This window comes from Heteronotia binoei, unplaced genomic scaffold (assembly GCF_032191835.1).
Source record: "Heteronotia binoei isolate CCM8104 ecotype False Entrance Well unplaced genomic scaffold, APGP_CSIRO_Hbin_v1 ptg000568l, whole genome shotgun sequence".
In the NCBI taxonomy this organism is placed as follows: domain Eukaryota; kingdom Metazoa; phylum Chordata; class Lepidosauria; order Squamata; family Gekkonidae; genus Heteronotia; species Heteronotia binoei.
This window is the reverse complement of record NW_026800051.1, coordinates 80,759-92,446: the sequence shown is the minus strand read 5'-3', so window position 1 is coordinate 92,446 and position 11,688 is coordinate 80,759. Positions and strand designations below refer to the sequence as shown.

Sequence of the window (11,688 nt, the reverse complement as noted above, 5' to 3'; positions counted from 1 at the left end):
GCCTTTCTACAACAATTTTATTTAAAGTAGAAAAAAAAAGTCTTTCATCTATCAGTCCTCGGATCTCTTTTGGAAGTTCAAGACTCAGTATGTTTGTTTTACAGAACATTACAGCTTCCCAACAACATGCTTTTTGGCTGCCCAGAAACATTTAGCTAGCATTCAGAAGAAAACACAGAGGCAATGCTTATGGTTGGAAATTTCAGTTATTTGCCCCACTTTAAAAAGTGACAATTGCTCCACAGATAAGGATAAACAGCTAAATAATGTCAAAAAAATGTTTTCTGTTCATTTTCAATTTCATTCAGCTTTTACCTGAAAAGTTACAGTCCTTAACGAGCACCATATAGACATGACAATACAATACATCAGACCATGTAACTCCGGCAAAAGCTATTTTGGATGTTGCATGCCATACACATGGAGCCATTCCAAACTACTAAAAACTACTGACGCCGTGTAGTCACAATGTGCGATATTCCAAGATGCCCCCAAATATACTATCAACAAAAAAATCAGCAGCAAAGGAACACAGTTAACTGTATCGTTCGTTCTCGAAACGGGGGGCAAAGTTTCTGGCTGTTTCATTCTCCTGTGTTGTGATTAAGTCTATAATGGCTGTCAGCACTGCAGTGTCCCTTGATTTAGTATTGTTCCAGTCCACGGGGTGTGGGTTTTCTATTTTCTCTTGCAGAAGGTCATCCAATTCTTTCTTCAAATCCTGCAGATAAAAAAAGGATAGTGGTTGGAAAGAACTAACAAAGCAAGTTTTGACAGTTATTCTACTTTTTATACAGTAGCGTCAAAACTTCAATTTTCTCCCTGGAAATAAGAGTGACCTACTTTTCTGTTCTTTTTTTAATCCTATGTCCAATTAACTATCAGTCTGTAAAAGATATTGAAAAATTCAGCTGGCTATACAGTTTGCTGCCAAGCTAAACTTACAAGTTTTAGGAACAGCTTTCTCTGTTAAGTGCTTCAAAAACGCACTGTGTATATGTGCACTCTGAAAGTAGTAATTTATTTTGATCTTTCCCTGAAAGCACTGCCCATACATTAACATTTTAGGAGGACTCTATTGCAAGCAGAATGCTTAGGCTCTTGCAGTTTGACTTATTCTTGCCAAGAAACTGCTGACCAGCATCACATTTCAAATATACAAATCCCTAATCTATCTTATATCTTGGATCCAACAAAGCATTTCTACTAACAGAAGGAGCAGTGTTGGGGGAGAGTGGATTTAGGGACTGCAGCAGGAAGGGAGAGATGAGAAAGTCTTGTTCCAAGTAATCCTTCCACTTGTGGAACTGCTCTGTTGGATACAAATGAGCGCTTCTACAATGTTATGGGTGATTAAAATGTGGAATTTGCTGCCAGAGGGTGTTGTGATGGCCACAGACACAGATGGCTTTAAAAGTAAATTAGACATTCCTGGAGGATAGGTCTACCAGTGTACCTGTGGCTACCAGCCATGGCAACTAAAGGGAACCTCCACATTCAGAGGCAGTAACCCTCTGACTACCAGTGCTAGGAGACAACATCAGGGGAATATCTCAGCTTCTATGCTCTGTTACTGGCCCTCGAAGAGGAACTGGTTGGGCATTGTGCATGAGAGGATGCTGCACTAGATGGACCACTGGTCTTACCCAGCTTCTTATGTTCTCAACACCGTAACAAGAAAAAAAAATAGCAATCTCTTAAGTGTTCAGATTGTGTAAAAATTTTTGAACAGCCTCCAGATAAGCATAACTTTGATTTAGCAAACAAGGTAATTATGAACTACACATCTCACTTTCCTTCATTACACCAAATTACAGCCCTGCTCAATCACCAGTATCTCTCCATAACATAAGGCAAGTCTTCAATGCTTTCAAGCTCTTCCCAATATTGCAAAGAAAAAATGAACAAATGAACTGAGCTGTACTATGTTTATTTGAATATGGAACAACCCTGCCTTTACTGTGAATCCCTATTGTTGTGAATAGGTTGCAAGGAAGATGCCAGTTTGTTATTCTCTCACCCACAATGACAGAAAGAGGAGCAAAAAGGGCCTGAGATTAGCATTATGATGAGGATTCTCTCCAGAGTGAATTGCCCCCAAATGGCAAAAAAACATTCTATAACAGTTTCTTTAAGAAGCGTTAGCCTTTATGGCTTTAGTTGCCAACCTAGATAGAAGAAAGAGGCACACTCACCTTCACTAACTGGGCTATTCGTGCTGGAGACTGGAATACAATCCATTTGTCCACAGCAATAGTGTCTTGGTCTTTATCCTTTTGGATAGAAATATCTCCTCCGAAGAAAAGCAAACAATATGGCGAGACTTCTGTGCAATCATACAGATATATCTGTAACAAAGAATATATTCAGCACAACAGGAACATGCTAATAGAGTCATAACACAGCACCAGCACCCTATCAGAATTAGACACCTTCAAATTATTTTAAATTTGTTCAACCAAAATGGTGACATGATGACTATTTCTGCCAACTAACTAAATACAGAGTTTTTAGTGAAACCAAGACCATCTACCTTCTTGGACATCCAGCTTTGCATGCTACCTCAAGAGCAACAACTGAGGTGGGATTTCATTCTTCTGCAGTAAAAAGCAGGTAAAATGAGAGGCAAAGAATCTCAAGAGGAAACTGGAGGGCATGAGAATTGGAGTGGGGAAGTATATGAAATCCTAGCAACCAGTACCAGAGGAACAGAGGAAAAACTGAAGACTATGATAGTAATAAGAGGCTGAGAAAACCACAAAGATTAGCACCTGTTAAGTCATTTATGCCATGCTCTCATCATTATTGTATCTCATGTGGGGGGAAAGTGTTAATAGCTTATTTCTCGAGTGAACCAGTGTGCTATATATGCTAGTATGTTAAAACTAGGATTTGAGTTCAAATCTGAAATTGGCCATGAAGTCACTGAGCCCCCTACTCCCCTCAGCCGAACTTTCCTTCACAGGGTTGGTTTTAGGAAAAAAGTGGAGGAGAGTACTGGTTCCACCACCCTGAGCTCCCTGAAAGGACAGCAGGACAAATTATGTGAGATAGGCAGGGATAGTAAAGGTGCACTTGTAGATCAGACAGAAGCATTTAAGCAAGTAAATTATGTAACTTCACCAGCAAAACTAAATGTGGCATTTAGAACATTTTTAAAAATTAAGTTTACAGACATTTATAGAAGTGCTAAAACAATATTCACTTACACTGCTCGTTCTCATTTTCAAGTGATAAACAAGCCAGTTGTAATGAAATTCTGTCTCTTCAACATTGACAGATTTAGGATGAATGTAAACTGTTCCATCTGTATTAGTGGAAACTTTAACCCTTAATGACACAAAAAATTGTATTTTAGATGCAAGCTACACAAGAATATTTTTGGATAAGGTTTTTTTCCCTTTCAGCTCTGCATAATTACAACAAGTGCTAAACTGCAAATTAGACAATAGACTGTTTGGACAAGAATAAAAAATCAGTGGAAGTGATGACATTTTAAGCATCTACTCTTTCAAACACTTGACATTTTCCCCCATTTAAAATCACAGAATAAAACAAGTTGTACATTGGTGATAAACACTTACAGAAGAGGTATTCAACCTCCCTTGGAATCTGTATTGTATTTTTGTATTCTAAGGAAGAAGGTTCTATTTATACAAAGATAGTTTTGTGGATTGGGCAGGAGGTGGGGAGAGGCCAAAAACTAAATAACAAATCCATTACCCTTCAAAGAAACTTTTTTTATCGCTTTTGTAAAAGCTAACGTATAAATAGTCTATGGAAGGTTGTTGTCTCAAACTTTTCTTGCCTATTCTAGCATAGTTTAGATCAAAACAAGTTATCACTGGTATATTTTCACTAGCCATTTACTGAATTAAAAACATTCAGAATGAGGATAACATAGAAAGGAGAAAACCAGAATGAAACCACTGAGATAACCGTCCTGTTTAAGAGTACATTTTTAGCTCAGCCTAGTGGCAGACCTAGACTACTGCATATGGCTTAAGTCAAATGGGAGAATATACAGATTACAACAGTCTACTATAGAATTACAGTTTGTTACTAAACTGTTTTCCAATGCAAGAAAATGAAAGGCTACATCAATAGTAACCCCTACACATTTCAGTTAAGTTTCTTCGAGGATCTGTGTCATATAAAATGTTCCCACTAAAACACCTTAGAAACTAGCTTCTTATTTTCCAGTTGGTTTTCAGACATAATAGGCTCTCCTGATCAAAAGTATAAAGAAATGTCACATCATATATGATCCCCAGGTTTGTAGCAATACACTTTACATTTCTCTACAATTCTAGAACATGGCAGTCGCTTTGCTGTTCCAAGACATCCAGACCCAGCGGATGCAGAAATGCTGATATGCTAGCAAGATTTACTATATGATAAGGCCACTAACTGGTTCAAGTGTCACAAAAAAACAAGGAAGAAAAAATCAAATGACATGTTCTTATTGCCACTCAGAGAGTGGTCTTTGAGGACTTTACTCATGAGAGGACCCATGAGCTCAGGACTTATTTAGAACTCAGGGTCTTCACATCTGCCACCTGGTCACAGCAGAAGCACTACTGGGGAAGGCCAGCACCCTCAGTGGCATCTAGGTATTGGGCTGCCCACTACTCGCAACAGGGCCAGCCCTAGACTGCCTGGCACCATAGTCAAGGCTAACTTCTGGCGCTCCTCCCACACTCATAATGTCACAAAGTCATATAGGGAGGTGCCCAATTTGGCACTCCCAGAAGGCCAGCGTCCTAGGTAATTGCCTAGTGGCAGGGATGACCCTCACTGGAAACAGAATGTGGGACTAGAAAATCTTCAGTCTAACCCAGCATGGCAGAAGTGTTAAATTGGCAGTGGGACTAAAGGAAATCAGGTACTCAGCTCATGGTCTTCACTTAAGAAGTTAATCAAACCAATGCAGTTAATAAAAAGGGAAGGAGAGGACTATGTGTACTGTTGCTACCACATGCTTAGGCAAGAAAGGCAAATTTTCTTGCTGCATCTTTTCAAATATTCAGACATCCAAGGGCAACCCATAAGAACAATTCTCCAACTGTAACTGTAACTCTGCTTCCCAGCACTTTGTTGTTAAAGGATGAATGGTACATATACATAATTTGGGAAGCTACCCTTGTATTAGCCTGTTTGACCCATGCGATAGACTTGCACCATTCCAGAAGAAAAATACTCCTGAATTGTTGGCTCAATACAAGAACATCTTCCCCTGGCACTCCCGTCCCCCAAATTTGGTATCATGCAAATGTCATTTTAAAAAATAACAAAGCCAAGAATAAAATTGGAGAAAGCCTTACATTTTCCTTTTTTTGCTCAAGTTGGCTCGGATCTTTGCAACCTTTGGATATAAACCGGCACATATAACAGCTTTGAGTAACTTCTCATTGTCTGTCGAAGATAACATGGCCAAGTGAGACAGAATTCACAAAGGGAGAATTAAAGTACACCCACTGGACTATTTCCCTTCTCCAGTTACCTGAGTTAATGTTGGATTTGGAATCTTTGGGGTTTCTGCTATTCACAAACCCAGCGGCAAGGAGATGTTCTGCAAATTGCCCTTTCATGTTACGCAGCATCTGGACACCAACACAAATCAGCCAATGATAAGCTCTGTCACAATATGTTCAACAATTTTTTTAAACTGATTTACAGCGAAATTCAAGGCACAGTCGCACCCTTCTAAATCCACTTTAGTCAATGGGGTTCAGAAAGCTATAACTTAGTCTAGGATTACACTGTTAAACATAAATAACTGTGTTACCTGCATTGTATTTGGAGAAAGAAAATAATCCCAGCAATAATCTTTCTCACACCTGAAGCCACGGCGCTGGGCTTCTTCCCAACCCTGAAGAGAAGAGATGTTCAGTATAAATCTGGTTCAATATTTTAGACCTGTCAGCAATACTAGGGTCAATGAGATTTTGATCATTTTTTTCTCAGTTTCTTATTGGATTGAATTGCTAGGGAGTAGGAAGAACTAGCAAGCATTATACAAGGCACAAAGGATATGGAATGCAATATAATGTTTTTAAATAAATATTTTAATACAACAGCTATTCCCCCTGCAATTAAAGATTACACAACAATTTAACAACAAACAAAAGAAATATGCCTATAAAATGGATGGGAGGGGGAGAGAGAATTAATGAGATGGGTAATGAGCCATGTTAAACACTGAAACATAATCATTCTTTTTCGTAAAGTTATACATCTATGCCAAAACTAAATAAAATGTACGGAGAAGGCCAGAGGTAGAAGAACAGAAAAACAGAGCTATAGTGCATTGATTTCAATGGACTTAGAAGGGTATAATTCTGCTTGGGACTGTATTTAGAACTATTTAAACCAATTCCAAAAGCAAGAGTGAAAAGGCATTTCATGAATTTGTAACTGGCTGGATGCGATTACAATTATATTTGCATACGTACCTGTGTAAAATATATAAGAGCAGAACATAATCCAATCTTGCTTGGAAGAAAAGTCTACCCATATTAGTAATATGTCTAGTGTAGACTGGAACAAGCGCTATCCAGCAGATTTCAGTTAAGTGGAGATGGTCTACATAAAGCATCTAAAGTCTCTGTGTAATATTTAAGTATTTTACAACTAACAGATTTTTTTTTTACAGCCACTTACGTTTCCACTGTGAGTCAGGCACTCATTGTCAATCAGAGTTTACCTACCTGGAAAGCATTCACAACTGTGAGATGGTCACTTTTAGTATTCTTTGATAGTTCCTTTCTTCTTGCATCTGCCACTTTTTCCTTACCCTTCAGACAAAAGAAGCAATTGTCAGGCAAATACTCTCCCCCTCATTTTTAAAGTACAAAGTCAATAGGCAACAATACAATAGATTAAAAGTATTTCCAGTTGCGGGATCTACCTTGACTCTTAAAAATACAGGATGGAAAAAGCTTCACAAGCCTGGACTTTTGCTACTCATTTATTCCTAGCCCTTTCAGGATGAGAAGCATTCTGTACTTTACTTCTTAATTCTCTCTTCAGATACTTTACCAGGGGGATGACAAATGGATCCTTGAAGCTGAGGCTGGCTGCAATAGTGAGGACAGGATCTAAGCAACAGAATAATGCTCCAAAGAGAATCATTTTCCCAATGTGTGGCTCCACTGGTAACCGTGCCAAATGGACCCCAAGGGGAGTCAATTCTTCTTGTCTATCCAAGGCATTCTGTGAGAAAGAAGATATAAATATTAAGAAGATTATTAATTTCCATTTTACTTGCAATAGCAAGAATAGAGTTAAGGTCAAAATGGAGGGACAAGAACCCCCCTTCCCTTCAGATGTGGAAGAACAAACTGGGGGAATACTTTTTAACAGGCAAAATGGCAAATAGTGCGACAACTGCAAGTCACAGCACTACTTCTTTTCTAGCCGTATGGTTTCCTGTTGTTGAATATTTAAGTGAACAGGATATTATACCAAAATATACCTTTTATAAAGAATTATTATTTTTTCTGAATTAATGTTAGCAAAACAAATAGAGTGGTCATAAATAAGGTGAAACATATATGCTTTACTTGCTTGCCATGTACTACATAGTGTATTAATATTTTGTATCTTTATATATTTGTACCTTATAGATTTACTACTTTATTTGAATGTAATTGATGTAATCCCCTTATTTTGTGGTTTAATAACATTTTTATATTTAAAAAAGATAAAAAAGACAATCAGGACCAATAATTGGATGATGCAAGGGTCTATTAAACTTATTATGAAACAGAAGTAAAGTTGTGAGAGACTCATTCCTTTCATTTAACATCAATGCACTGTACGAAAACAGTCATATTTATGTGCTTAAAATACCCACCCTTCTGTATTTCTGTACGTATATGTTGTCTCTACAACAAATTCTTCTTAATTTTTCCTACTTGTCCAGTCTCTACCCCCCAAATGCTCCATTTATTTTAAATCTTGTATTAATTTTACTAAATCCATCTTTTCCCAAATGCCCTTTTGCCACTTTGCAGATATAACACATATTCAGAGTAGTACTGAGACTTCATATACAGAAGACAGGCTGGTCAGAAGATCAATTTCTGAACAAGACTGCAGGGGGCCAATTTTTCCTCTATACAGGGGGGAAAAATCCCTACACAGTAAAAGATGCCAGGAAGAAATAGTCTCTGTGTCTGGAACAGTAGCAAGTTTAAGAAAAGACTAAAGCAGACTCAATCAATTTAAATGGAAGATGATCTTTCAGTAGCCTTCCCTGTCTATAATATAAAGTAGAAAAGAGTCCAGAAATAAATTAATTTGTCACTGTTTATAAGAATTATGTCCAAGGATACAAACATGTCAAGGACATTCAATTTTGTGCATAAAGTTATCTGACCAATTTCACAATGATCCAAGTGTAATCTAAGCTTGTTTCACAATGGTTTTGAATAATTTCAACTTGCTGACAAGAACAATTTAAAGATAATTCAATGGGATGGGAATGAAATTAATTTATATACAGTATAAACAAACAAAAGTGTGTGCAATTCTGAAACTTCAAATTTGCCTTCATTTTCCCCCTTAGTGGACACAAGGTCCAATTTTCTTGCTTCAGCTCCCATCCCACAATGCCATGTGCTACCATCAGTTAGTGAGCACATGGGTAGGATACACAAAATATCATGCGGGCTAAACAGAAATTTACCAGCTGCATAAGATGATTTATGGACAGCAACACAGCATCCCGAGATGGTGGATCCATTAGCTCACTCAGAAAATGAGCAATTCCTCCAAGCTTTAAAATCTGGAACAACATCAATTGCACACGGATATTCTAATATATCATACACTGATGGTGAGCTCCAACAATATTGTAGCGTAATTCTACACATTTCTCTCCAAGAGTCATTTTATTTAAACACAAAAGGACAGTAAATAAACTTTCAAACAGAGGGTATTTTCCAATATACTTCCCTGTAGTCAATATTTATGGTCCCTTATTCATAAATTAGAAAACTGACTTTATTTACCGTACTTCATTTATATCACATCTGTCTTGCTAAAAGGGACTTAGAGTGGCTTACATCATTCTCTTCTCCTCCATTTTATCCTTACACTTCTTAAGCATGTTCAATCAGAAGTGCAGCTCAATGAGTTCCCCAAGTAGGTCTGTTAAAGACTGCAGAATTAAAGTTTTATTATATAACCTGAATGACACATCAGTATGGGTCAAGATGAGGAGAGTAAAAAAATGGACAAAGTGGTAGCTAGAAGGGGCTGACCAAGGATCAGGACCTACATTTACTTTTAGAGGAAACGAAGCTGTTATACACCTGCTGGCTGTTCTGTAACTCAGCCACAAGCAATACTGGGTCTATTACATTCTAAACAAGATGCGATCCCAGTGTCAGAAATAAAGTAACTTTGCTAGGCCAGTTCCCACAATGTTTTAGACAGAAACCACCCTCACCATTAGGAGTGCCAGATCCCTGGTGGGGGCGGGGGGTCCCCCATTGTCAGGCCCCACCTATCCACCTCTGATCAGCAGGCTGGCGGTGGGAATTATTTCCAAAACAAGGGAGTAACAACTGACATTTCAGCAAAGTGCCTATGGGACTTCAACATGACCCAGAAGTTATACAGGGAAGATTGGGGGTGACTCTGGTTTTGGGGCCAAAACTCTATGGTAGAAGCTAATTCTACCATAAAATGTTTGCCCCAGAGTGTTTCCCTGATGTCCCCATGTCATTTCTGGGTCACACTGGAAGGCAGGTGGACACATCACTGAAACATACAAAGAAACTCCTAACTCCCAGGAAGTTCATGCTCCATCTTCCACTAGCTGCCCAGAGGGACCTGGCAACTCAGTCCTGCATGGACTGCTCTTGAAACCAAGAGAAGCTGGACCAAGAAAAGGGGAAAGAAGTCAAATTCCACTGGGATTATGAAAACGTTCCGGTAAAAGGCTATGCACCTTTATGATCTCAGCCTCTAACTAGTAGTCCACAAGTATATGAAGACAACTATGGCTTCATGTGGAAGAGCGGGGAATCCAAATTAGAGTCCACCACTCTTAACTACTACACCACACAAACTTTTGAACAGATCATAGTTTATTCAAATAGCAGATTATCACCTTGATTTGTAAACAGAGTTCCTCCAAAGGTGTCCTCAAGATTTCTGGCAATTGATAATCATCCAGCAAACTGGCACGCAGACCATTGTACAAATGATAGCAGTGACCTGGCTGGACTCTGCAAAGAGACAGGAAACATTTATGAAGTATTTGCTTCTCCAGCCTGCATACATTATTACAAGGATGCCATACCTTGTATATAAAAACAATATACAATTTATTGTTCTAGATAAATCAAGAACCTTACTGAAATTAAGGTAAGAGAATGAGAGGCTTAAAGACCTGACCTAATACAGGTTGCTGACATGATTAACTTGTAAGAGGGAGATATAGGAAGTTAAATGCCTCAGAAGTACATCGAGAGGTATTCTAACATTTTCAGTTTGCACAAACGTTACTGTTTGCCAAATTCACAGTGGTAGACATAACCCTTACCTTCCTGCTCTACCTTTCCTTTGCTTGGCATTTGCTTTACTGACCCACTCAGCAGCCATTGTGCTAATGTTGTTCTGGGCATCAAAGTGAGTTTCCTTTATCTTTCCACCATCTATCACATATACCACGTCATCTATGGTAATACTACAAAGTTGGGAAGCAAAAAGACACAATTAGTTTTTTTAACTTCATCCAGAGTCATCTTTAGCATTGCAAAGCCAGATATAAGACAACTGCCCACTCTGACTAGAAGGTTATGCAATTATGACAATTCTTAGTTGCTTCAGTGAACTACTTTTCCAAAAAATGCATATGTCAAGTGAAAAAAGCTACAAAAATGTCAAGCAAAAAGTTAGTCTGCCTGAAAGTTAGTTTGCCAAATTTACAGTGGTAGACATAACTCTTACCTTCCTGCTCTAACAGGAAGTGGGTCAGTGAGTAAAGGCTCTGACCAGCAACTGGTTTTGCAGCAGACATATCAAAGCTAAGCACTGGCAGTCAAGTCTACCCCTTCTCCCTGGACCAACAAGCAGTGAAGAGTCTGAAGCACTCTAACAGAGGTCACCCCCCTGGGGAGGGGGCATAGCCTGGACTAACTAACTTCTTAACCACCTTCAAAAACCAAGTGCAGAGCCCACCAAAAAGGAAAATATTAAAACATTATTTTCAGTTCTTCTGCAAACTGACTCCAAGTTTAGGTTTCGAATTAGACCAAGAAAGAGACAGTTTTTATTTATTTATTTAGAATTTATATCCCGCCCTTCCCACGAATGGCTCAGGGCGGCTTCCAACAATAGATCCCACATAACAATAAGCAATATTTAAACATGTGAGGGAATAGACAATTAAAACAGATAAAACAGATAAAACTCTAAAAATTAATAAATATTCAAGTATATATAAAGGAAATCTGGCAAGTTGCATTAGGTTCTCAAGCTAGGTATGGGCTAGCCGGAAGAGGGTCGTCTTACAGGCCCTGCGGAACTGAACAAGGTCCCGCAGGGCCCTCACCTCCTCCGGCAGCTGATTCCACCATGTAGGGGCCATAACAGAGAAAGCCCTTTCTCTGGTGGATTTCAAGCGGGCTTCTTTCGGCCCAGGGACAGTAAGGAGATTTTGTGTTCCCGACC

General features: G+C 38.7%; 1 protein-coding gene across 1 annotated transcript in view; it reads right to left on the bottom strand.

The window, feature by feature from the left end:
* The window catches only part of LOC132590743 (ATP-dependent DNA/RNA helicase DHX36-like), a 31,395-nt gene continuing 19,707 nt past the window's right edge, over positions 1-11,688 (bottom strand). Inside the window, exons 15-25 of the mRNA XM_060263653.1 lie at positions 10,559-10,702; positions 10,124-10,241; positions 8,693-8,791; positions 7,042-7,215; positions 6,711-6,797; positions 5,789-5,872; positions 5,504-5,603; positions 5,325-5,415; positions 3,210-3,330; positions 2,196-2,348; positions 1-721 (exon numbers count right to left, since the gene is read on the bottom strand). Coding sequence (XP_060119636.1) covers positions 536-721; positions 2,196-2,348; positions 3,210-3,330; positions 5,325-5,415; positions 5,504-5,603; positions 5,789-5,872; positions 6,711-6,797; positions 7,042-7,215; positions 8,693-8,791; positions 10,124-10,241; positions 10,559-10,702 — 1,357 coding nt within the window. The 3' untranslated portion in view covers positions 1-535. The remainder of the gene's footprint in view (positions 722-2,195; positions 2,349-3,209; positions 3,331-5,324; positions 5,416-5,503; positions 5,604-5,788; positions 5,873-6,710; positions 6,798-7,041; positions 7,216-8,692; positions 8,792-10,123; positions 10,242-10,558; positions 10,703-11,688) is intronic.